At 42.2% G+C, this 21,426-nt stretch overlaps 2 protein-coding genes across 4 annotated transcripts in view; both read right to left on the bottom strand.

Annotated features, from left to right (window-relative positions):
• The window catches only part of pnpla6 (patatin-like phospholipase domain containing 6), a 29,584-nt gene extending 12,823 nt beyond the window's left edge, over window positions 1-16,761 (bottom strand). For 2 of the 3 annotated variants that reach the window (XM_083973459.1, XM_083973461.1), the window contains exons 1-22: window positions 16,685-16,761; window positions 12,086-12,174; window positions 8,520-8,573; window positions 8,153-8,240; window positions 7,958-8,040; window positions 7,716-7,807; window positions 7,455-7,595; window positions 6,957-7,116; window positions 5,974-6,054; window positions 5,202-5,330; window positions 4,956-5,036; window positions 4,650-4,788; window positions 4,488-4,559; window positions 3,646-3,746; window positions 2,996-3,175; window positions 2,218-2,295; window positions 1,439-1,644; window positions 1,116-1,247; window positions 790-913; window positions 496-609; window positions 337-412; window positions 89-238 (exon numbers count right to left, since the gene is read on the bottom strand). In XM_083973459.1, the coding sequence (XP_083829585.1) occupies window positions 89-238; window positions 337-412; window positions 496-609; window positions 790-913; window positions 1,116-1,247; window positions 1,439-1,644; window positions 2,218-2,295; window positions 2,996-3,175; window positions 3,646-3,746; window positions 4,488-4,559; window positions 4,650-4,788; window positions 4,956-5,036; window positions 5,202-5,330; window positions 5,974-6,054; window positions 6,957-7,116; window positions 7,455-7,595; window positions 7,716-7,807; window positions 7,958-8,040; window positions 8,153-8,240; window positions 8,520-8,573; window positions 12,086-12,133 (2,329 nt within the window). In that variant the 5' untranslated portion in view covers window positions 12,134-12,174; window positions 16,685-16,761. The other variant, XM_083973460.1, reaches the window with a different exon arrangement.
• A 645-nt stretch (window positions 16,762-17,406) lies between these two features.
• On the bottom strand, window positions 17,407-20,363 carry LOC310986833 (ATP synthase subunit d, mitochondrial-like). Its single transcript, XM_083972922.1, has 6 exons — window positions 20,295-20,363; window positions 19,097-19,227; window positions 18,492-18,588; window positions 18,038-18,109; window positions 17,706-17,768; window positions 17,407-17,591 (listed from the first exon to the last, which is right to left on the bottom strand). Exons 2-6 carry the CDS (start codon window positions 19,216-19,218, stop codon window positions 17,460-17,462), a joined length of 486 nt encoding a protein of 161 aa, XP_083829048.1. The 5' UTR covers window positions 19,219-19,227; window positions 20,295-20,363; the 3' UTR covers window positions 17,407-17,459.
• Between the last annotated feature and the right edge of the window lie 1,063 nt (window positions 20,364-21,426).

Below are 21,426 nucleotides of genomic sequence, written 5' to 3' on the forward strand. Positions count from 1 at the left end.
TTTATGTAATGTTATACTACTGTATGTGATATTCTAGAAATACAGAGTGCTATCTTGTGAAAAAAAATACAAACAATTTTGGGCTTACCAATGGCACTGAGGGCATGGCTGAGCTCCAAGTTGAACGCATTGATCGGCACCTCGTCACAAACAGGCAGCACAGCCACAGTGGAGAGGTTGCTGGCAGGGTTAGTTACATCTGCGCTACTTGCCATACTGGGCAGACTAAGGGGCGAGCCTGGAAGACAGAAACACAGTGTGTGAATGAAGTAGACAAGAAATACATTAGGCTGCTGAATCAACAAAGTCAGGTGAATGTCTTTGCTATCATCTCACCTGAGAATGGCCCGCGACCGTGCTGCAGGTTCCCCAGGATCTTCTGGCCTAATAGGTGGATCAACCTTGTCACCACCTAAACAAAAAGACAATTGCTCTTATTTCGCCTGAACACAACACCTCGATAGACTACAAAGTTTCACTGATGAGGTCACTGACCTGCGGGTATCGTCTTTTGATGTTGTTGAGTGTCCCCTCGGGCAGTTTGACCAGCTCTGTGTCTCTCACAGCGTGGACTGTGGTGGCTCTTGGCTGTCGGGTCAAAGCCTCCACCTAAAGTGTTAGGCAAGACACACCAAGATATATATAGTTGGGAATAAAACTGCACCACATGCAACAGTGGTTCAGCAAGGTCTGAGACTAAAAGACAGCTTTTTAATTCAGTGCTTTTCATCTGCACTTTAGACTGTCAGAATGAGATAAGGACCGACAGGGAAACAGCCTTGTTCTTACCACACCAATGAGGTCTCCTCTGCCGTATTCCCCAACCAGCTCTTTCTTGCCGTTTGCCTTGCGGATGACTGAACGCAGACGTCCATTCAGAACAATGTAGGTGCAATCTGATTGGTCATCCTGTCTGTAGATATGAAGGAAACAACACAGACATCACAGTAAGCATCAACTACATATTACATACATATACGTACATATTAACTGTAAATGAATGATATAAGTGAATGAATAACATTATAAAAGGCAATTGTAGTTTACACAAAGAAGGAAAATATGTCTCTAGATCTCTCTTAAAATAAAAAACACAAAAATCACGCGTAGAGTACCTGTACAGGGCTCTGCCAGCCTCCACAGCCATCCAGTCAATAGCAAAGTCCATCTGTCGGACAAAAGGAGACATGCGGATGGCCACTGTGTGGGCTGCACTCAGCACCACGCTGGGCTGTTCCCTCATGATCCTGCAGGTGGCAACACACGGCACAGTCATTGATATGACAAAGTACTCACACCATAATGTCAAAGGTTGCTTGAGGAGGACATTGTGTTAAAGAGAGCTCATGTGTGATATTAGTCTTAGTCTAAGTTGATTGCCTGTTTAATATAAATACTTGTCAGTCTAACTTTTTCAGATTTAGGACAAAGGACTTACTCATAGAAATCTGACTTTGAGATCTTGAGGTAAGTACAGTCTCGGACGGCCTTGATGGTGAAGATGAGGGGTTCTCCTGTAAGAACAGCGAGCTGTCCCACCATCTCCCCTGGGTGGGTCACAAACAGGCAGACAGCTTCCTGCTTGTTGATCATCCGCTGGTAGACATGCAGACAACCAGACAGGACAAAGTGCAGACTCACATCCTTCAGGGAGGAGAAGGCGAAGAGAGAGAGACAGCAAAATCAGGAAAAAAAACTTTGTGGTATTATCTAACACATTCAGTTTGTCCTATGAACACAAAACTATGCTATTACATACATGTAGTGGTTGGTTAGTTGTAACGTAAATCCAAAAGAAAAAGAAAAATTCTAGCTAAGCACCTGTGCTTAGCAGATATCAGTAGTTGCCATTTTACGTATGCAGTTTGGTGTGGTCACTGTTACCTATACTATCATTAAATCACATATTCAAAAGTGTATTTTAATTGTAAACATCTCATCATAGTGAGTTCAACTTACAGTTATTACAAAACAACCACTAAAAGCAGAGATGTGTTTTGCCAATTAGCTATGCAGAGGTAATGATCAAAATAAACTTTATTTTCATAAACTAATTACAATGAGCCTAAAGCCAAAAACCGTAATTTGAACCTTTTGTTCGTAATACAGTTTTCTAATAGGTATGAGCATTTTAAACACTATTTCTGTAGTAACTGCACTCTGCCATTGTGTGGCAGTATAAAGGCGGGGGGGGGGGGGTCCTTTTGTGTTAAGTACCTGGTCTCCCTGTCTGGCCAAGACAGCTCCAGCTTTTGCATGGTGCAGAGTCACTCTCCCATTTAACAAAGACGGGTCCTGGGATGAAGGAGGCAGACAGAACAACGGATCAAAGTCAGACAGAGGTAGGTGAAAAATCTTTATTCTCCTTTGTTCATCTATGGATGCAAGTTAAAGACAACAGCATGTCTCATGTCTCAGCCTTTAAGCCTCTATGGTTTGACACCGCAGCCCTTTCAGCCTCCTCATTTACAGACAGAGTCCAGCTTCTCTAGAGTGAGCCCACTGACTGACCTCCTTTCGACATCATAATCAGTCAACAGATGCTTCAGAGAGCTCTACGACAATGTGTTCATTCATGCAAACAGAGATTAATGTAAAAAGCCTATTATTATAATTTCTTAATCCATGATGATTTGGTCCTACAGTATTTTTAGTGCAGCTACGAGAGCATTGCAATTACTGTATGCTTCAACACAGCTTTGATAAAAACATTTATCACAGTAAAGTGTATGTAGGGCCATTTTATTTTGGAAAACCACTGGAAAAGTATGCTGATGAGGGAATTTAATTGCCAATGGAGCAATAATGCATAAATGTTGGTAATTTACAAGCAGGAATAAATTCATAAAATGAACTAAATCCAAATCATTTTATGTTTTAAAATTTTTTTTAGTTATTTGTGTCACATTAAACATTGAATGTCAAGTAACCCCAGTATGTATTAGCATTTAGCACAAACACTGTTTGTGATTAAACAAAAAATAAAATGGCAAACCTCAATCTTCATGAGTTTGAGAACCTCCTTCTGAGCCTCTTCAAACAGTGCAGCGTTGGATCGACAGGACAAAGGTGTGAAAATATTGTCCACTCCGTGCTCTTCTTCTGGATACAAGTAGATGCCTGAGGGAACCTCATCTACTGTTACCCTCCTCTCCCGCTGGTCCTGGGACACAGACTGTAAAAGTGTACATTAAAGAAAATATGTGATGAGTCCCATTCAGAAATAGGACACGGATGGTCATGGCACAATTTACTTTCAATGTCTGGATGTTTAAAATAATATCAAATGTGTAACTGGCATACGAAGAATATCACACTGATATCTTCAAAATAAACAATATGTTGTTTAGGAACAATACCAATATTTCAATATCACTCAGAGGGGATTAGCAAATCATCTAATCTGGAGAGTTTTTGTTTCTTCAAAGGAAAATATAATTGATAAATCTTTCAGAAGCTTTTGAGAGACACTTTATTCTATACTGTATACAGGGTATATAATATACTGTAGGGCAAAAAAAAATATTATCCATATCCAGAGGCAAACTTTTAAACACAAGAGTCACTTTCAATGCTACTAAAATGTTTCAAAACTATGTCAGGTTATCAATAAATTCAAACTCATCGGATTCTCAGTTTACTCACCCGAGTAAAGGTGGGAGGAGTGTTGCCATCCTCTGCAGAGACAGAGATCCTCCCCCTTTCATACGCCATGTCAAAGTCTGATCTCAGACCTTTCTGTATACCTGCATAGACAACATTTAGAAAGCACAAGCTGTGTTTAGGTGAAATACATAGATTTTAAACTTGAGTGGTATTTAGGCATGAACAGAACGAATTAAGAACTTTTTGTTTGATTAATACAGGTGGCAAAATCTGCTGCATGTTAAAACAAATTCAGTAATTTAAAATCTACAGAGACAAAAATATTACTGTAAATGGTCCATAATTAATAGCATTTTTCTTGACGCCAGAGGGCAATCATCCTTTAAGCCTTCTGAGAGCAACAATGTCAGACTTTCCGAGAACAACTTCACCACTGGTTATCACATGTAAACATCTCTGTTCACAGCATGAACCTCTATGTTAACGTGATGGTTGTGATAGCCTGGTCTGCCTATCTAACTGCACTGTGCAGAACAGAGACCAGACTTTTTAAGCGGCTGCACTTTAGTTCATAACTGTTCAAACTTGTCCACAAGACGCTACAGTGGGTTGCTGCTTGAATAAAATGCTTTCATCGTGACCAGTGTGAACTTGTCCAACATGTTGGCTACATGCAGTGAATAGTACAGAGGAATCACATCAGAGAAGCTGAGTGAGGTGGTTTTAGGTCACATGCTTAACCATTCTGTGGATTCACATAGTTCAGCTAATCTGTTTTCCACTTTGTCAAAATAGCACCAGATAGTACAGTTAAAATGTGTCTGGTAAAACTAAAGAACATCACAAACACATTATCCCCTGTAAACGGGGAAGTTCCTCACCAGCGATGTCCACCGGCATAGAGATAGTCCTGCTCAGAGTTGGCACTGCTCCATCCTTCCCTTGTTCTCCTCCTGTAAAGAAATCAAATATGTAGCATTCAGCTGTGGAAAATGTACAATCCATATATTGATCATTTACAAAGAGTATCATTTTCCCCCAACCTGCAGCTTCGCCCTTAATGGCAGCTTCCCGTTGTTCCTCAGGCACTGTCAGGCTGCCAAAGCGCTTGCCATGGCGGATGGGACTGGTGCGAGTTGGGTGGGGTGATGGTGGTGGTGGCAGACGCGAGGGCTGCATTTCCTATAGAAAACACGCAAATAGCATGTAGAGTGAATTATATGACGTACGTGTGTGTCTCAGTGTGTCTGTGTGTGTGTGCAGGATGCAGCATTCCTGAAACCACATTAGCCACAGATGTTTACATGTGACTGTGTGTGCATGCACATCTGTCCATGTAGCGAACTTACATGGCTGAAGAGCTCGTTGGTGAGTCCCAGATAGTTGTGCAGGGCTAGGACTGTCACTCTTTGGAGACGAACCATGATAATCTGAACAGATACAACGAGAAGAGGAAGAGGAAGAGGAAGAGAGTCATTTGAAATATCATATGAAAAAAAACAGACGGATGACTTCATCAAAACCACTGAATGCATACATTCCTATAGATAAAAACTACGTATAAGTATATGTATATATAAATATGTCCAACTCACCTGTACTACTCGCACCAGGCTCTCAGGGTACTTCTCAAATATAGAGAGGAAGGCCTCTACAGGTAAACGGAGAACAGTGGAAACCTCTGCAGCCCGTGCCGACACCGTTCTGTAAGGCTTCTGGTGGCCCTGCATGCAAGGATTGGATACTTGAACTTTTTTTCCCAGTCTATTTATGGAGTGAGTTTTATTAACTGCAAATCTTTACTTGTTTGTTAAAGCTTCAGTTGGTAACAATTATTCAGTCATATTTGCTGGAACTGTCACTATATTCTGATGGTCAGACATTAAATGAGTAATTTAGGACAAAATCCATGTGTCTGTGTGTGTCTGTGTGTGCAGAGGAGCGCTTGGCAGAGGTTCATAAAGGTGTATTGTCTTGAAATTTCCAACAAAGTCACAGAGTTTACTTTCACTTTCACCAACTTATCAACTGTAGCTTTAACGGGCAAATTCAGAAATCTTCATTGTTATCATATTAACATCCCTCATTTAAGACATTTATTATCATACTGATTCCATCCAATCAATGTAGGTTTTTCACCGAAATACATCCTAAGATCAATGGATGAGTCGTATGTACAGTATGCCAAGGGGGGAAGTTATGGTGAGTCAGCTTGTGAAGGAACAAGGAATTTATGTCAGGCAATGAATACGGCCCAACATCCACACCTCACTCCTGAAGGTGTGTGAGTTGATGTACTGTATGTGTGACACTAGTGGAAATCTGTCTACAGAGGTGTGGCACCATACTATTCTGTGTGTGACCTACTGTGATGACATCCAGGATGCTGAGGAGGCTGTGGACGCTGTCTCCTGGGAAAACCTCCTTCACCACACTTTCTTTGCCATCCTAGGAACAACAGTGTACACATCAAACCGCAGAAACTGGTTCGTCACAAAATGTTTTTCTTAGAACTGACAGGCCTGAACTGACTTTCTGGCCCAGTTCAGACCTGGCATTAACGTCATTTCCGCATGATCCGGGTACGAGTGGATAGCTTTAGGTTAAGATCTGAACATACATTGAGGATATCTTCTGAGATCTGGTTCCTCAGATAACATTTAGAGCTGGTCTGGGCGACATTTGGCCACATTCTTGTAGGAATGTGAACTGTCCATTGAAGGACCGCCTACTTTACTGACATCCTTTGACACCGTCCAATTACTGCCGAATGATGATGAACCCAAATATTTTAGTCTCTCTCACACAAACACATTCACAATAGAGTTGTCTGTCACAATCAGATGAAGGAAGAAAACAAATTATACGTGGTCAGTTGCTTATAGAGCAAAGGGAAGTGAGATCCAGTCACAAGTGGCCACTCCAGAGTCATGTGAAGAGACATTATAACCCCAGGTGTAAGGTCACTCCACTTGTGATGCGATCAGCCAAAACACATGTTAACGCCAGGCCTGATCTGGGTCTCTGATGTCCTCATTGAGAATTGTAAAGGCCTTTGAAACAGCCTGTAAGATACTTATTTGCCATTATGAGAACAACCTTTGCCAACAGTCAGCCCCCAGTAATGAGATTATCTGAGTCAAATGTTAATAGATGCTAATGAGCTGTTAAAACCAGAAATCTCACAGTTAAGCTGTTTGGCAGATTTTCTTCTTTGTGTGCATGAGTTTACAAGTTTTTTACTACAACAATTATTAGACCATGTAATACTGAAGTATAAAAACAAGTGTTAACGTTCACAAAAATATCAGGGATATGGGGCTATGCATGAACAACACAAGCTTGCATACCATTCCAGTAAGGCACAGTTCTAGTTTTCCATCCTGAACCACGTAGATGCTGCTGTCAGGCTGGCCGGGCCTGAAGACGTACTCCCCTTGTTGAAACTGCAGAAACACCATGTGTTTGCACAGCTCGAGGAAGAGCGGCTTCTCAAAGTGACCCAGTACACTGCAGTGAAGGACGAAAGAGAGGATGGGGGGTTAGGAGGCGGACACACACCTGCCTGCCAACAGGTGCACAAATGAACACTGCACAGCTCACCTGCATGAGTTTACATAATCAAAAGTGTGGGTTTTTGAGGTCAGATAAGAGCGCAGACAGGGAACTACTTCACAATAGAACCACACATCTAACGGGCATGTCTGTAGGAGCATGTGTTCAACTAGTTGTGCAAATCAGTTTGGTAATGTACAGACATGTGCGTAACCAAGACACCTGTTTGCACACTGTGCTCTTAAGTACATGATAATGTGATTACAATAACATCATAAAGAGCATGAGCTTACCGGACATTTTTCAGCATGTAAAGCACCTCTGAGGGGAGGTGGGAGTTGGCCACATCAAATTCAGTAAGGTCCGCCTCTAGCACTGACGGAGGGGGCTCCTTAGCCTGAAGGGTGGGCACCTCCTTTTTAAAGCGCAGGATCCTACACAAGTGAGAAATAGTGGGATGAGGTAAGAAAATAAATGCATGGTGGACTAATCATCACTAACTATGTATGACAGAGATGGGAGTAGGTGAGAATGAGTTTTGTTTTTTGATGTACTTTTTGGCAATGTTGAGCATCTTCTGCTTCTTCTTGAGGCGTGGCCGAGAGGAGGAAGATGTACCCACCAGGGAAGAGGTAGACTGGGAGACCTGTCGGGAAACATGTTGTTATCCCTGTGGCATTATCCTTGCATAACGCAATATCCTGGAAAGGCAGACATGGCACGTGACTCACTATGAGTCAGAGCCTTGACAACAGTTATTAGTGGCTCACTCTTTTCTGTCAGCCAACACACTCACTTTACGCATAATCTTTCGCCCATAGAACATGACTTTGTCTCTCTTGCGGAAACGGTACTTGGGTGCTTCCTGAGCTTCCAGGTCTGTGAAATGTAAGACGTTACAAATCAGTGTCAGTTTGTTCTCATTTTTTCACGACTATGGTTGTGTGTTCTGAGCACATGGCACAAGAAATGCGTCTCGGCATTCACTCACTTCGAAGCTGGATCCTCCGCAAGATGAAGAAGATGAGGATGGCGATGAGAACAATGGCGATGCCCGCACCAATCACCATCCCCACCATCTGAAAGGGAAAAGAAAAAAAGGGTCAAAGGTTGCATAATAACAACATGTAATTGCCCCTACTGGCTGCAACACTAAAATGATATTTACTTGAGTGTTATAAAAACGTGACTTCACTATTTGATCTGTTTGCTTCTGCTCTGTGAACAATATAAAACAAAATGTAACTTCCTGAGTAAAGGTGAAACATGTTGTACAACTTCCTGCAGGAGTGACCCAACGGCAGCTACATTAAGGCAATGAGAGAAGATATCTCAATGAGAGCTGATTGCACACTCACCATGCTTGTCTGTAGTTCCTCCTCCACAAATGTCTTAATGTTATTAAACCCGTCCTATTGCAACAGAAAGATACACAGACACATTACTTATCTGAAGGAGTGGGGGAAAGAACAACAATATCGCAATTTCTAAGTCAGATGTGTCTGGTGGCTGCTACCTCCTACAGTATATTCAGACCAAAATGCTGTGTGGGTCTGGGCCCAAAGGCTTCACTTCCACTGAGGTGTAATGGAATGTGGGAATAAGGGATTTTGCCCTGAAGGCAGGAATGTCCGGCCCGGGAAACAAGAAAAGAAGAGAATGGAGATGTAGCATCTTATCTGACCTTTTCCATGCTCATGACCATATCTTTGGCTTCTAGCTATGTTTCTCAGGGCCTTTTCTTTTCAGGTTTTGCCATGTGTGAAACCACACAGCTTCGTTGCTGCTATGTTCCCTATTTATAATAACTTGGCATAGACTCAGCTATTTATGGACTCGTGATTCCAGGTGTAAAGTTGTAAAGGCAAAACAAGATCACGTGAACGGGACAGTTGCAAGGACAGACAGTCCTGAAAATATTGCGTCAGGCCGTGGCTATCGTTGGCACGGATGCATAAATGTCCCATCAGGTCTGGTCTGGAGTCCACCAGAAAGGCCGCAGTCTTCAGTTCACACACTGTGCTGAATAACAAGCCAAAGAGCTGCCCTAACTCCAAACTTACTCTATTAATTGGGACTGGCCATTCTGGCTCTGGACAGACCTAAAAATACAAGAGTGAATGAATATCAGAAATTGTCATTCACCCCTGTGTGGTGTTACTGTGCTCATCACAGTCACAGTTAATGTATGTTCTAAATGTATGTTAGAGAAACAATCAGTGGTTAAATTGGCTTTTGTAAGGAGGGGGAGCCCTTCTTCACTCAAAAACATTTTTATTTAGGGGAGACCGGGGATGGTTGTAACAGTATCACTTTCACCAATAAGGGATAACATTAGAGTTATGTGATCAATATTATGTGTACCCACTCACTCCCTGACATTGCTTGTGAATTTGCATGGCTGTGTGAAGGAGTGTGTAGGTTTTACAGCTAAAACACTTTTTTTTTAAGGTCAAAAACTAATATTTTGGACCAAGTCTAAATTTTGATTAGTATCGATACCGTTGAAGTTTGAATTAGGTAACTTATAGGATGAAAGAGCAGGTTTTTAGGTGAAATATGAGTCATTTCATAAATGTTTATTTTAAACCACCATGCTGGTACAGCTAGTCAAACAGTGACTGACAGGGGTGGGGGTGGTTGTAACACCTTTTATCTTTGTTTTATTAAGTGTCACCATCTTCTCTGGAATTTTCATTCCAGAAAAGACTTTCAAGGCCCGTTTCCTCTGCTTCACCATGGGCTTCTTTCAGGCCACATTTTACTGTTCCACCACTTCTGACTTATCCTCATCTCTATCTTGATAGCTGTACTGTCAGGTGTGAAAGGAGGCTCCCACATGCTTATTTTAGGCCTATACTCTTTAGCCTACAGCATCTGATCTATCTGATCATACAAATCAGTGGCCCTTAAATGTGTGTTTCTCTTCTATAATAAACATTCTACATTCCCATTTGGGGTTTGCCCGTGACACACACACACGCACACACCTGCTGCTGTGCTGTCTCTCTCTCCTCTGCTCTCTGGACTGGGCTGCCTGTCATGGAGCCCTAAGGGCTTAGGTTTGAGTTCCGGACCGGACCGGACGCGTCAGTTCGAGTTGCGTTCGGCGGGAATATGTAGGCTACAAATGACTTAAGTCAGTTTAAAGACTTTGTTAACTGTTCTGAATTACAATTTGTAAAAGCATAACTAATGATTATGCTTTTACAAACTGTAATTCAGAACAGTTAACAAAGTCTTTAAACTGGTCTAGACTTGGCGGTAAACCCCAGCATCTGCTTATTCACATGAAACTACTACCCCGTGTCCACCAGAGCCAGTTGCTCTGAGTTGAAATCTGTTCAACTTTTATTTTGGAACAGCGCGATGCTCGTCTGACACACCGTCGTCTTACCGGTGATACTCGCCCAGCTGTTTTCGTGCTCGGTTAATGTCATGCATCCACACTCGTCTTGAAGGTGCGTCGGGGTCGATGTCAAAAGCTGCCACTAATGCTGTTATTAATTTCTTTATCCCCATTGTATGCAAAGTAAACTCAAAGTTAGAGATAGCCTAGTGTTTGCGGCTCGGAAATGAGACAACTCGTTTTTGTAACTTGGTAACAGCAGCATTCAGAGAGAGAGAGAGAGAGCGTCTGTTGACACGGCCCTAATGCAGCGATCTGCTAACCAAGGAGATCCAGCTGAAAGAACAAGTGGTGGACTTTACAATGTTTATGCAGAACGTTCACATTCTCATCCATGTGACTCAGATTGTGCAGTGACAGGGCCAGATGAAAATATAGTTTGAAAGAGCAGAACAGCCAAAAGGTCCAGTACTCTGCCGGCCCATCAAAAGATGCAACATCATCATTTACTCTACTCACACTGTTACAGACAGAGCAAGGGCAAATATAGCATTGAAGATTAAAGATACCCACTCGGAGAGAGCAGAGTAGTTTGAGTTCTGGCTTGATTAAAGAGACTTTTATCACACAAGTTCAGTGATACTATGTCTTTACTCATCAAAGCTAAACTGTCAGTGCAGGGAGTGGAAAGATCCCAGGGCCAAGATAAGCTTGTTTGTTTTATCGTGTCTTGTGTGCGTGTGTTTCCTTAGGTTGCCATCAGATACAGTATTGTAAGAGCAGGAGTAATAGGTTTTTAGTGTTCTGGCCGACAGCCACTGGGACTGCATGTCTGTTATCAGTGGTTATTGATTAGTGTGTGAGGAGCTCAGGGTTATTTGGCAGTAAAATGCCTAAGATTGGACACTCAGGATATTGACAGTGGGGCTGTGAGATGGTGAGTGAGTGCATAGCTAACGTGTGCACACAGAAGACGAAGGCTTCGAGCGATATGTAAGAGAGTTTGTAAAATGAAGTGTAAGTGAGAAAGTGTACGTGTGTGCAGCTGTGTACAGTTTTAAGGAGACAAGATGAGGTCTGCAACTAAAAAACTGTCCGAGTGCCTGTAAGGACAAACTCTTTCCCATCCCATCTTTCATCACAGAACAAAAACTATTTTCTGCAATAAACAATAGGTCGCCAATGGAGAAAATAACTTTATTTGAAAAGGAAGCTAAAATCCCCAATGACTCAGAGAAGGCAGCTTGATTATGGGAAAATGTTCTGTGTGTAGCTGCTTGAACTATCATCTGACCAATATTCAGACAGGGTTGAAGAAGCAGATGGCTTGTTGTCATTATGAGCAGCTATTGTGCTGCTTGCAGTCTGTGTTATTATCATTGAAGACAAATGCCTTAAGGCTTAAATGCTTGTTTTTTTATTATTAGTAAGACGTTTTCTGTGTTTGCTAGAGGAAGCACTTCTTCATGAATAAGAAAAACTACTGTGGGTTTTCTGTTTTTTGGTCCATTATACCATTATTGCTCCCCTCCATGTGTTTTATCATGATGCAATCAATATAATGAACAGACCAACCTCGTGGTTGTCTCCCTGGACCTCTTGTTCCGAGGTACTTTGTCCCATTGTAACCCTGTTTCTTCATAGGGATGGTCCATCAACGGCCACTGGAAACAAATACAGATATGCGCACTCAACATATTTATATTATTGTACATTTCATAGCAGGAAAGCTAAAGATGGAAAGAAAGAATTGCATTAGGGCTGTACACAGTATTCAATTTCACTCCATCTCGCTGCTTCACTTTCAGGGTAATGTTATTGTGCGTGCTGGCTCACCGTCACACTGCCGTGGCTTACTGGGACACTTAAATGGAGCAGGGCAATTCGTAATGTTATTAGAAACACCTGTGCTTTTTCTACTATGTCAACCACAAATATCAGCTAAAATCCTCTAAAAGGCATAAGGACGGACGCCTATGTCCACTCATGCACAGGCATGTACAGATATCTAAATCCTGGTCCTGACTTCTTTGGAAAGATGTCTGCCTTGTTAGGCCTTAGCAACATTTCACATCCATTCACATCTCAGGACTCAGTCACAAGTGAGTGTTTGGCTTTTGACCAAAATCTGGATATCCCAGTCTTTCTCATTCCATGTGAACTACAAAATCCCCTAGGCTAACTTTTTACTACCGCAATTATGTCTTATAGACACATCATGTATGCAAACATGCAATAACCTTCTCCAAAACCAGCCTATGTGGTTGAACGAGAAAGAGACTATATGAATCAGTTACAGCCTTGCCTTTGGGGCAGAGAGGCCCTTTTTGTAAACTGCTTGTATGCTTATCTGTTTGTGAGAGCTACACTTAATCACCCCTTAAAAATGTTTGACTGAATGCTAGACTCAGAGAAGGATCAAATTATAGCATCCTACAGTAGCACACAGCCAAGGACACTGGGTCTGGGTTTTGTCTCTGTTACATACACACCAACGCAGCAGACTCTCGAGATAAAAGATAAAAACCTATCCAGATGGCAACCCTCTCCCCTCTTTTATCCATCCGTCCCTCCCCATTCACCTCCCTGTGGGATGATCTTCTTACTGACCCAATAATTGTATGCCACTCTGAGCATTCAACACAAAGCATTACATCTGCTTTCACCAGCATACAACTTGATGGCTTTTAAAGCACTTCTTTTGTTTTTTCCACTCCTTTAACAAACCATTGCATTTACACAAACGGTATTTTTGTTTAAAGTGCAATTTTTAACTTCCTTCCTCTCACGCACTCCTCTAAACACTAGATGGGAGCAGCTTTGTGTAACCAGAATCCTGCAATGCTGGACACTAAGCTACTGCACTGAAGTAGTAATTCCCAAAGTTCACCCAGGCCGACAGCAAAACATCTCCCTCCCTGCCCACATCTGCCCGTTGATTCAGCTGACACAGGCGTATGTGCTGTAGCTGGGATAACAAGCATCATTCACTGTCTATGGTCAAATAAACAGCAGTTCTAGCCTAGCTCACTGAAGTCCACCAATTTCCCACTCCTGCTCCAACGACTCACAGCAGAAAGCCAAGCCGGAGGGAAGGAAACAAGCTGGATAACAACACAGACTCTGTGTTTGCTGAGGGCATACAAAGTAGGCTACAACACAAGCACCAAGAGGCATCTAGCTAAACAACCCAGTGCCTCGTGGCTAATGGACAAAACTTCACAACCAGAGAGAAGGAATTACCACAAAAAGCGGACAAATTGTAAACAGGCTTCTAGATAATTCTTCATAATAATCTATAGAGAAAATAAGTATTGATGGGAAGCAGATGCATTGTTTCCCTCAGTGTTTAATTTGACTTTTTTCAGTTGAAAATGTAGTCAATGAAAGATCAAAATGTGGCAAAGACAATGCCTTATCACAGCTCCAGAGGGTGAAAAATTCAAATGTCAAAATACTTTTCGATTAATTTTCTTTTGTCTAATCAATAAAACCAACTAGGCCTACACATTTTGGCTCTAATCTGGGGTTTTGTTGCAGATAAAAAACAACAACTAGCCTATATTTTGTACTACTGACCATCTTGACTTCTATAATTTGTACAACATATCCTCCAGTGACACCAGAGATGGACTAATATTGTCCTGGGTTCATATAAATCAACAACACACAGACTAGCATCAGCTGCATCTGTCTAATGTATTTCCTGACATGAGAGGGTGGCTGAACTGCTGTATTGATGAAATTCAATCAGTGACCGGCTAAGGGTGGAGTGTCATGTTACATGAAATAACCCTAAGGGAAATGCTCAGTTTCAAGACCCCACTATAGAATCAAATGACATCTCAGGCACTAACATGACTTATGTTTTTCCCATTCATATATATCTATATTTTAAGATATTGGAAAAAAGTGAAATAATACTGCCAGGAGACACATTTATTGATTTTTTTTTTTTTTTTGCAGGATGCAAACACCTGCCCTTAATGCAAATTAGCCTGCCATAATTAGCATCCTCTGAAAACTGCCTGTTCAAACATTGATCCTGGTTTGAGAACTGGGGATTGTGACTGATGCTGCCGTCTCTAGTGCTCTTATCATTTCTCAGTCTGTGTCTCGTACAGCAGCCTCTGTAACAAAACTTTCATCATCCCGGATACGAAAGTTGACCAAAAGTTGTTGCTACACAAGACACTTTGCCTCAGATCTTCTCTCTTTCTCCCCATCGCCTTGTGTGGCAACGATGCTGTAAGAGAAGCACGGGTCTGCCATTCCCAGGAGAAGAGACAGTAGCCAACCTCTATAGCCTCCGAGCAGTGCCTCCCTCAGTGCAGGCCTACTCCCATTGTTCTCTATGAACAATAAAGCTAGTGTTGACTCCCACTGTCCAGTGGCAGACCTGGACTGACCACAAACACAACCGTGTCTGTTTTCCCCCCCCAACACAATACACATTCTCAGCCATGATATTCACAATAACAAGTCTGTAAGGTGACTAGTCCATGAAATGTATTTGACCTCTGGGCTGTGTAGCCTACCTACCATGATACATTTTTTATAGAGTGTGGTTTGTTTTAACACCAAGTTGCTGTACAGTTGCTAGATGTTTGACAGTACACTTAATAACGTCATATGGATGTTTTTAATGATAGTGAAAGTGAAAGAAGATTCTACTTATCTATAGATGTGTTATTTTAAGGGTAAATATTAATAATAAACCAGCTAGTTTTAGTAACACTAGCTGCTCTGTCAAAGCAGTGACCAAGGTGAAGCAGGAGGACGACATCAGCTCCTATTTCCCTCTGGCCAAAATAGTTTTGCACCCACAGACGTGTTGCCTTACTGACCTCTCGTAACCCCTTGGACGCACTGCACGCGGAAGCTGGGCGCGCGCGCTGCGCGCGGCTTCTCGGGCGCTTGGGTGGTCGCACTGGGAGCTACTTCTCCTCCTCTCTCCGCGCCGGTCAGACATCGACTGCAGTCGTTCATACTCGTATTCACTCGGTTTTTCACACACACGTCATTTTAAACATGTGTCTGTGTGTCTCATGTGCAGACGCAACGGTCAAATATGTATAGATGGACAAGCAACAACTTAATTAATCATCATTTAATTATTTTATTTTGAAAATTGACCGGATTCTCTCGCCTTTTCTGTGCCCAACTTCCTGTCTGGTACGACCACGTCTGTCCAGCTTGACAGACGGCGCTCTCGGCGCGCGCGGCTCGCGCGAAAAATAGAAATGAACCGAACTGAAGCGCTCCAGGCGCGCGCACTGCGCTCCACAGCGCGAGATGTGCGGCCAGGCAGACCTGTTAACATGTGCGCCGAACTGAAACTCCCTCCGCTCCAGGGCGCTGCGCTTCGGTTCCGCGTCTAGTGCGTCCAAGCTGTAAGGCGCTTGGCAGGGTTGTTTTGGTTATGTTGTAAACACACCGAGCTGAGCTGTGAGCAGCATAGTAAAGAGCTGAGTTTTCTTTCAATAAAAACCCAAAGCTGGTGCTAAAGTGGGCAGATTCACGCCAGCAGAGGGTGTTTTGATGCAAAGGCAGGTCCCGTTAGCTAACGGGCACGTCAAGCCTATAGGTGACTGGCTAATAGATGCAGTTAGGCCTTATTGTTTACAGTGGAAATGACCACCACCCCATTGGGAGAAACGTTACGGGTTTACAGCCATACTAGCGTTTCTCCTCGGTTAAGTCCGTGTGGTTGAAGCCAGCGAGGTGAGGCAGCAGCAGCGCTGGGCCGTCCGGGGCAGAGGGCACCGGCCGGCCGCCTGCTCCATCCAGGACGTACCGGTAATCTCTGCTGCTGGGTAACGCTGCTGCTGCTGCTGCTGTTAGCGGCTGTCGAGGAGCCACTAGCCGCGGTTCACTCTGCTGGTGGTGGTGGGCGTCATCATCCAACAACTCCGAGGCGTAACGTTACTGACTGAAGCGGGCTGTGATGGTTTGTCGTTTTTCATTTTGACCTCCGCAGCAGTACGTTAGTCTGACTAAGCTCCACGGTTACTGACACACCAAAGCGGATAGCTCCTGTTTTCAACAGCGGTTTACTCACCGGCGCCAGCACGACACAAACCCTCGGTAAACCACAGGCCGCTGAGCCACGACATGTCCCCCAGAAAACGTGTCAATGAGTCCCAAGTAGGATTGTTAAAAAGAGACATTTACCTGAGCGGATGGTCTCCCGTCAATCGTCACTGACTGTCAAATAACATAAAACGGAAATCATCTTTCATGAAGCCCCGCCTCCTTCTACTTCCACAAGAACTTCGGCCAATCAGCAGTCGAGGATCTGTATGGCTGGTCCAATCAAATCGCATATCTGGGTTGAGGCCCTGATGTCCCGCCCACTTTTATGTAAATAAATAGCAGGCGTCCAATGAGGGTCGAGGGATGCCGCCAGACGAGCCATTATTGGATAACAGTAATAATTGACATTTGACGTTAACCTGTAAATGCGGACGAATAGTTGAGGATGTTGTTCATCTGCGGAGAGGACAGTTGAAAAGGTGTTTATCATTAACTACGGTGAGTAATTGTGTCAACTCTCATGTAACACACCTCTGTGCTTCATGGTATCTAGAAATTGATTTAATCAGTACGTCACTGCAGCCTATTTAGAGGTACCGGTAGATTAGTATCAGGTAAATTACTCTCTTCCGTTCTCCTGTCAGATGCTGTACACATATCACGTGATGAAAAGAAAAACATAAAAATATAGCGTATGTTTTTTAAGGGGTCGTTCAAACTGCACGAGTTTACCCCCTCCAATGTAAAAGTACAGCAACACTGCCCCCCAATGGCCACTGCCTTCAATATCACAAGCTCACCCTCATTCAGATGCACCATCTTCAGATCAGTTACTCATCAAATAATGCAGTCATCAAACATTTCTCTTTAAAATACATAACTTTTATTGTGAGGTGAGTGCTCAGTAAGAGGTTTACAGTTCAGTAATGGGCTTGTGGGGCCAGTAGGGATGTTTGACCTTGTCCAACTTTGTCTCAGGGAAAGTGTTGTTGAGGTCCTCAATGGTCATCTGATCGAAGGGGATCATGTTCTTAAATTTATCCAACTAAAAACACACAAAACACAACAGGATGAGAGAAAAGAAGAAGAGTTAGATTTTAAATTAAAATTGTGTAATGTTCACGAGGTACTCTAGCAACTACTGCAATGGCAGTCTCACCTCTTGCTCATACTGGACAATGCGGGCCTTTGATCCTTCAATGTAAGCCAATGCATTTTTGTTCTGTCAAGAGAAAGATGAGGTTATTAAAAGGTGACATAATTATCTGGAAAAGCAAAACAACAGCATCCAATAGTGGGATCTCTTCTCTGTGTAAGTAAGTCTGATTTAGCATTGAATCTTCAGTAAGTAGTGCACATTTACAGTTCCTGCAGTAGTTACAAACACATACACACAATACTGCTGCCAGTTTTCTTTTTGACATTCACATAAGTCAAGACAACAACTGACTTTTAAAACCGATATTTAGTCAATGTTTTGTAGTCACTTACAGCCTCGGCCTCCTGGGAATTGATGGAGCTGGTCTGTGTGTCAGCAGGCTCAGGGATCTGCAGGGCTTTGAACTGTGTGAAGGAGTTAAGATATGAGTTACCACTGAATAGCAAACCAACAAATGCTGAAAATGTCTCATGAAATAACTATTAAATAAGATTTTTGTTGCACAGGGAATATGTCTTTCATGTGTCCGATGATTTCTAAAAGTGACCAACTAAAATGTGTCTGTTAATTAGATTATTGCCTCCACAATGGCAATAGGCACTAGGAGATCATTTCCACTGAGAATTTACCATTAATGTGGAAGCAGGTATGGTCTGCTGCTGAGCGCTGTTGTAAATTAATTTCACCACCAATTTAAGTTAAGTTGCCATTCAGTGTCAGAAGTGGGTTTCTAAACCCATTCCTCACCAGGTGCACACACAATGTTCCCATGATGTCTGAACTCACCTTCTTCTCAAACTCATCAACCATCCCGGCTTTGGCCACTGCGCTCTTGTAGTGGCTCCAGTCAATGGTTACAGGGGTTTCGGGCAGGGAGACTAGTCTGGTATAAGGAGAGAAGGTGACATGGTAACAGAAAGAAAACTCTAAAGATCATCAAAGAGTGAAATGAAAAACCAAAAGAAAAAATGAAGAAGTGGACTACAGGGAAAACTAAATAACCAGATAAGTGTGGTCAAGTCTAATACTCTAGATGAACTTTAAAGGAAACAGCTTAATGAAAATTTACTGATAGTGACATCCTGATAAAATGCAGTTAGAAGCGAGAGATTAAATTATGCACTGGTGATAAAGAAATCCGAGTATACAGATGTCTCTCTTCCTGTCAGGCTTACTGCAAAGCCTATCAACCAGATGAGCAACACCACTTAGGCTCCGTCGACTTGGTACGTCCCATTCTCTCACTGAAAGGAAGATCGCCTATCTTATCAGCAGCAAACTACTGATGTTTAGTTGTGGAAGTAAAATTCTACTGTACTAAATGGACAAAAAACAAAATTGCCCTAACTTGATAGTTTCCTAGTAAAGCCTGCTGATGGTGTATGACTTACTTAGCAGAAATGGCATCACTGCGAGTCTTCAGTGCGTTGAACATGCCCCTCTGGTTGGGTGGGATCCGCTCAGCGAAAGCCACCCAATCAACGGCCTTCAGGGCAACACGACGACCTGCCATCTTGACTGACTGAGAGGAAAAGGAAAGTCCTATTAAGTCCAGACTTTGTATTCTACAAAAACATCACAATAGTCAAGGTTTTCTTCTCTTTTACATTAAACAGGTTGCTCGCAGGCACACACACAATCAATGCTCAGTTTTAAGTGACTTGTATGAGAAATCTAAACTCAAAGTTCCCCTTAGTAGGTACTGAACTTAAACACTTGATGTTGGAATAAGACGTTAATTCAATTTGGAGTTTATTTTGAATGGTAGGTGTAAAAAAAAAAAATCAATCAACAACGAATTAACACCTCAGTTAAACAAAACTGAACATTGTAACCTTTATATTGCAGGATATTTTCCAGGTATGATTTAAATTGCATTCATCTTTGACTAGGTGCCCAAGGTTGTACGTTACCACTTTCTTTCTTTAGTATCTCAATGGCATTTCACGTATATGATACAGGTGTCGTAATAGAGAGCTACCTCTGCATTACATCGTGTTATTTGAACAACGTAGTCATTTACGTTGAAGTATATCTCTGTGCTGCTAGTACAATGTTGCATATTAACTGGTGAAATGGGGGATTAAAAATGAATGCAATTTTAAAACGCTTTAATTGAATTGTCTTGTCACATATTCAAGGATCTCTGTCCGATGGCGAGACACGATTAGTCTGTATTAAACCAAACATGGCTGCAGCGCAGTCTTCTCAGTGTGCGACTTTAAACATACACCGGCTGCAGTAGCTAAATGATGAGGCACGTTTTTAACAACTTGCAGAGAGATTAAGAAATAGATAAAACACAAATGTGGTCAAAACTGATCAATGACACCAGGTCCTTGACATTTTGTTCAGTTAAGGACCGCTGCAAAGCCGGCTAATGATACGTTAGCTAGCAGCGTTAGCTGGCTAGCCAAGGTCAGAGAAATGTCCCTGTAACACCAGTGTTTTAAAACACCTCGAACACGTCGAGTTCACATTTTAATCACCAGCATGATTATACATAAGCATGGTGAACAAATAGCGCGTTAACTGTTGTATCATTTCAGATTCATGCCATCCACCGCCCGCTCCGCCAGTGTTACTCACCTCGATGCACCGAGAGGTTTCTGTGACAGGACGGGACACCGGAAGTCCTGCTTTTTCTTCTTCAGGACCTGCAGCAGCGGTAGCAGCGGTAGCAGCGGTGAGCCCGCCAGCGCCCTCTGCAGGAGGAACAGGACGGCTGCAGTCATCGGAGAGGTCGTCTCTGGTCTGCAATGCAATGCAGCTGCAGCTGCCGTAACCTCATATCTGCACTGTGTTTCAGAGGAGGCTTATCTGACTCTTTGTGCTTTAATGGGAAATAATGATGCAAATACACCTAATATGTTATTTTAAAAAGACGCACGCATTGGCTTCAAGGACAGCAAAAGGAAAATGGCAAATACGATATTAAAACAAATATTGTCGAATAAGGTCTGATTAGGCTATGTTTGTTTTTGTTATTTTAAAATGCCTACAATATGAAAGTGTAGTCAACGTGAGTGTCGGCTATTGAGGGCCAAGTGTGGAGGCATTTTTTTCCAGGAGAGTATTGACAAATGTCAGTGGGGACAATTAATATAGGTCTATCTAATATCTAATAATATATTTTAATTTGAAACATTGTTATCACTTTTAAAATCGCCAGGGCCTTAAAATTATTTAATTAAATGATATTTCTAAAACTTGAGAGTTTGAGCATGTATAGCCTACGGCATGCCACACCGCTATGTCTGACTTTGTTGAAACAGGTGATTTTTTTTTTTAATGGTTCAATTTTCTGAATGGAGAGTAAACGTGTATAGGCAAGTCTGATGATTTGCTTTGATTTTTAACACACCTGTCTGAAATGTAAAACAAACTAAAGACATAGTTTACTGAAATGTCCTCATTAGTTTGTAATTAAACTCTATTTAATATATTATTACTATCCATACACCATGCTGAATTAAAACTGTGCAAATGGCTCAGCATCAGAAAAAACATATGCATGATATAGCCTAGGCCTAATGTCAGGAGTGGGTTGATGCTAACGAAGAAAATCTTTCTCTAAAAACACACACAAAAAACCAACAACAAAAAAACAAATTAAAAATTGTATTCAAAAAAGTTAGCCTATCTGTACAATAATCTATTCTAACGTGGCTATGTCATCTATGTTATTCTCATATGGTCATCTATGTTATTCTATATTCCT

The sequence above is a fragment of the Trachurus trachurus genome (genome assembly GCF_905171665.1).
Source record: "Trachurus trachurus genome assembly, chromosome: 1".
Lineage (NCBI taxonomy): Eukaryota > Metazoa > Chordata > Actinopteri > Carangiformes > Carangidae > Trachurus > Trachurus trachurus.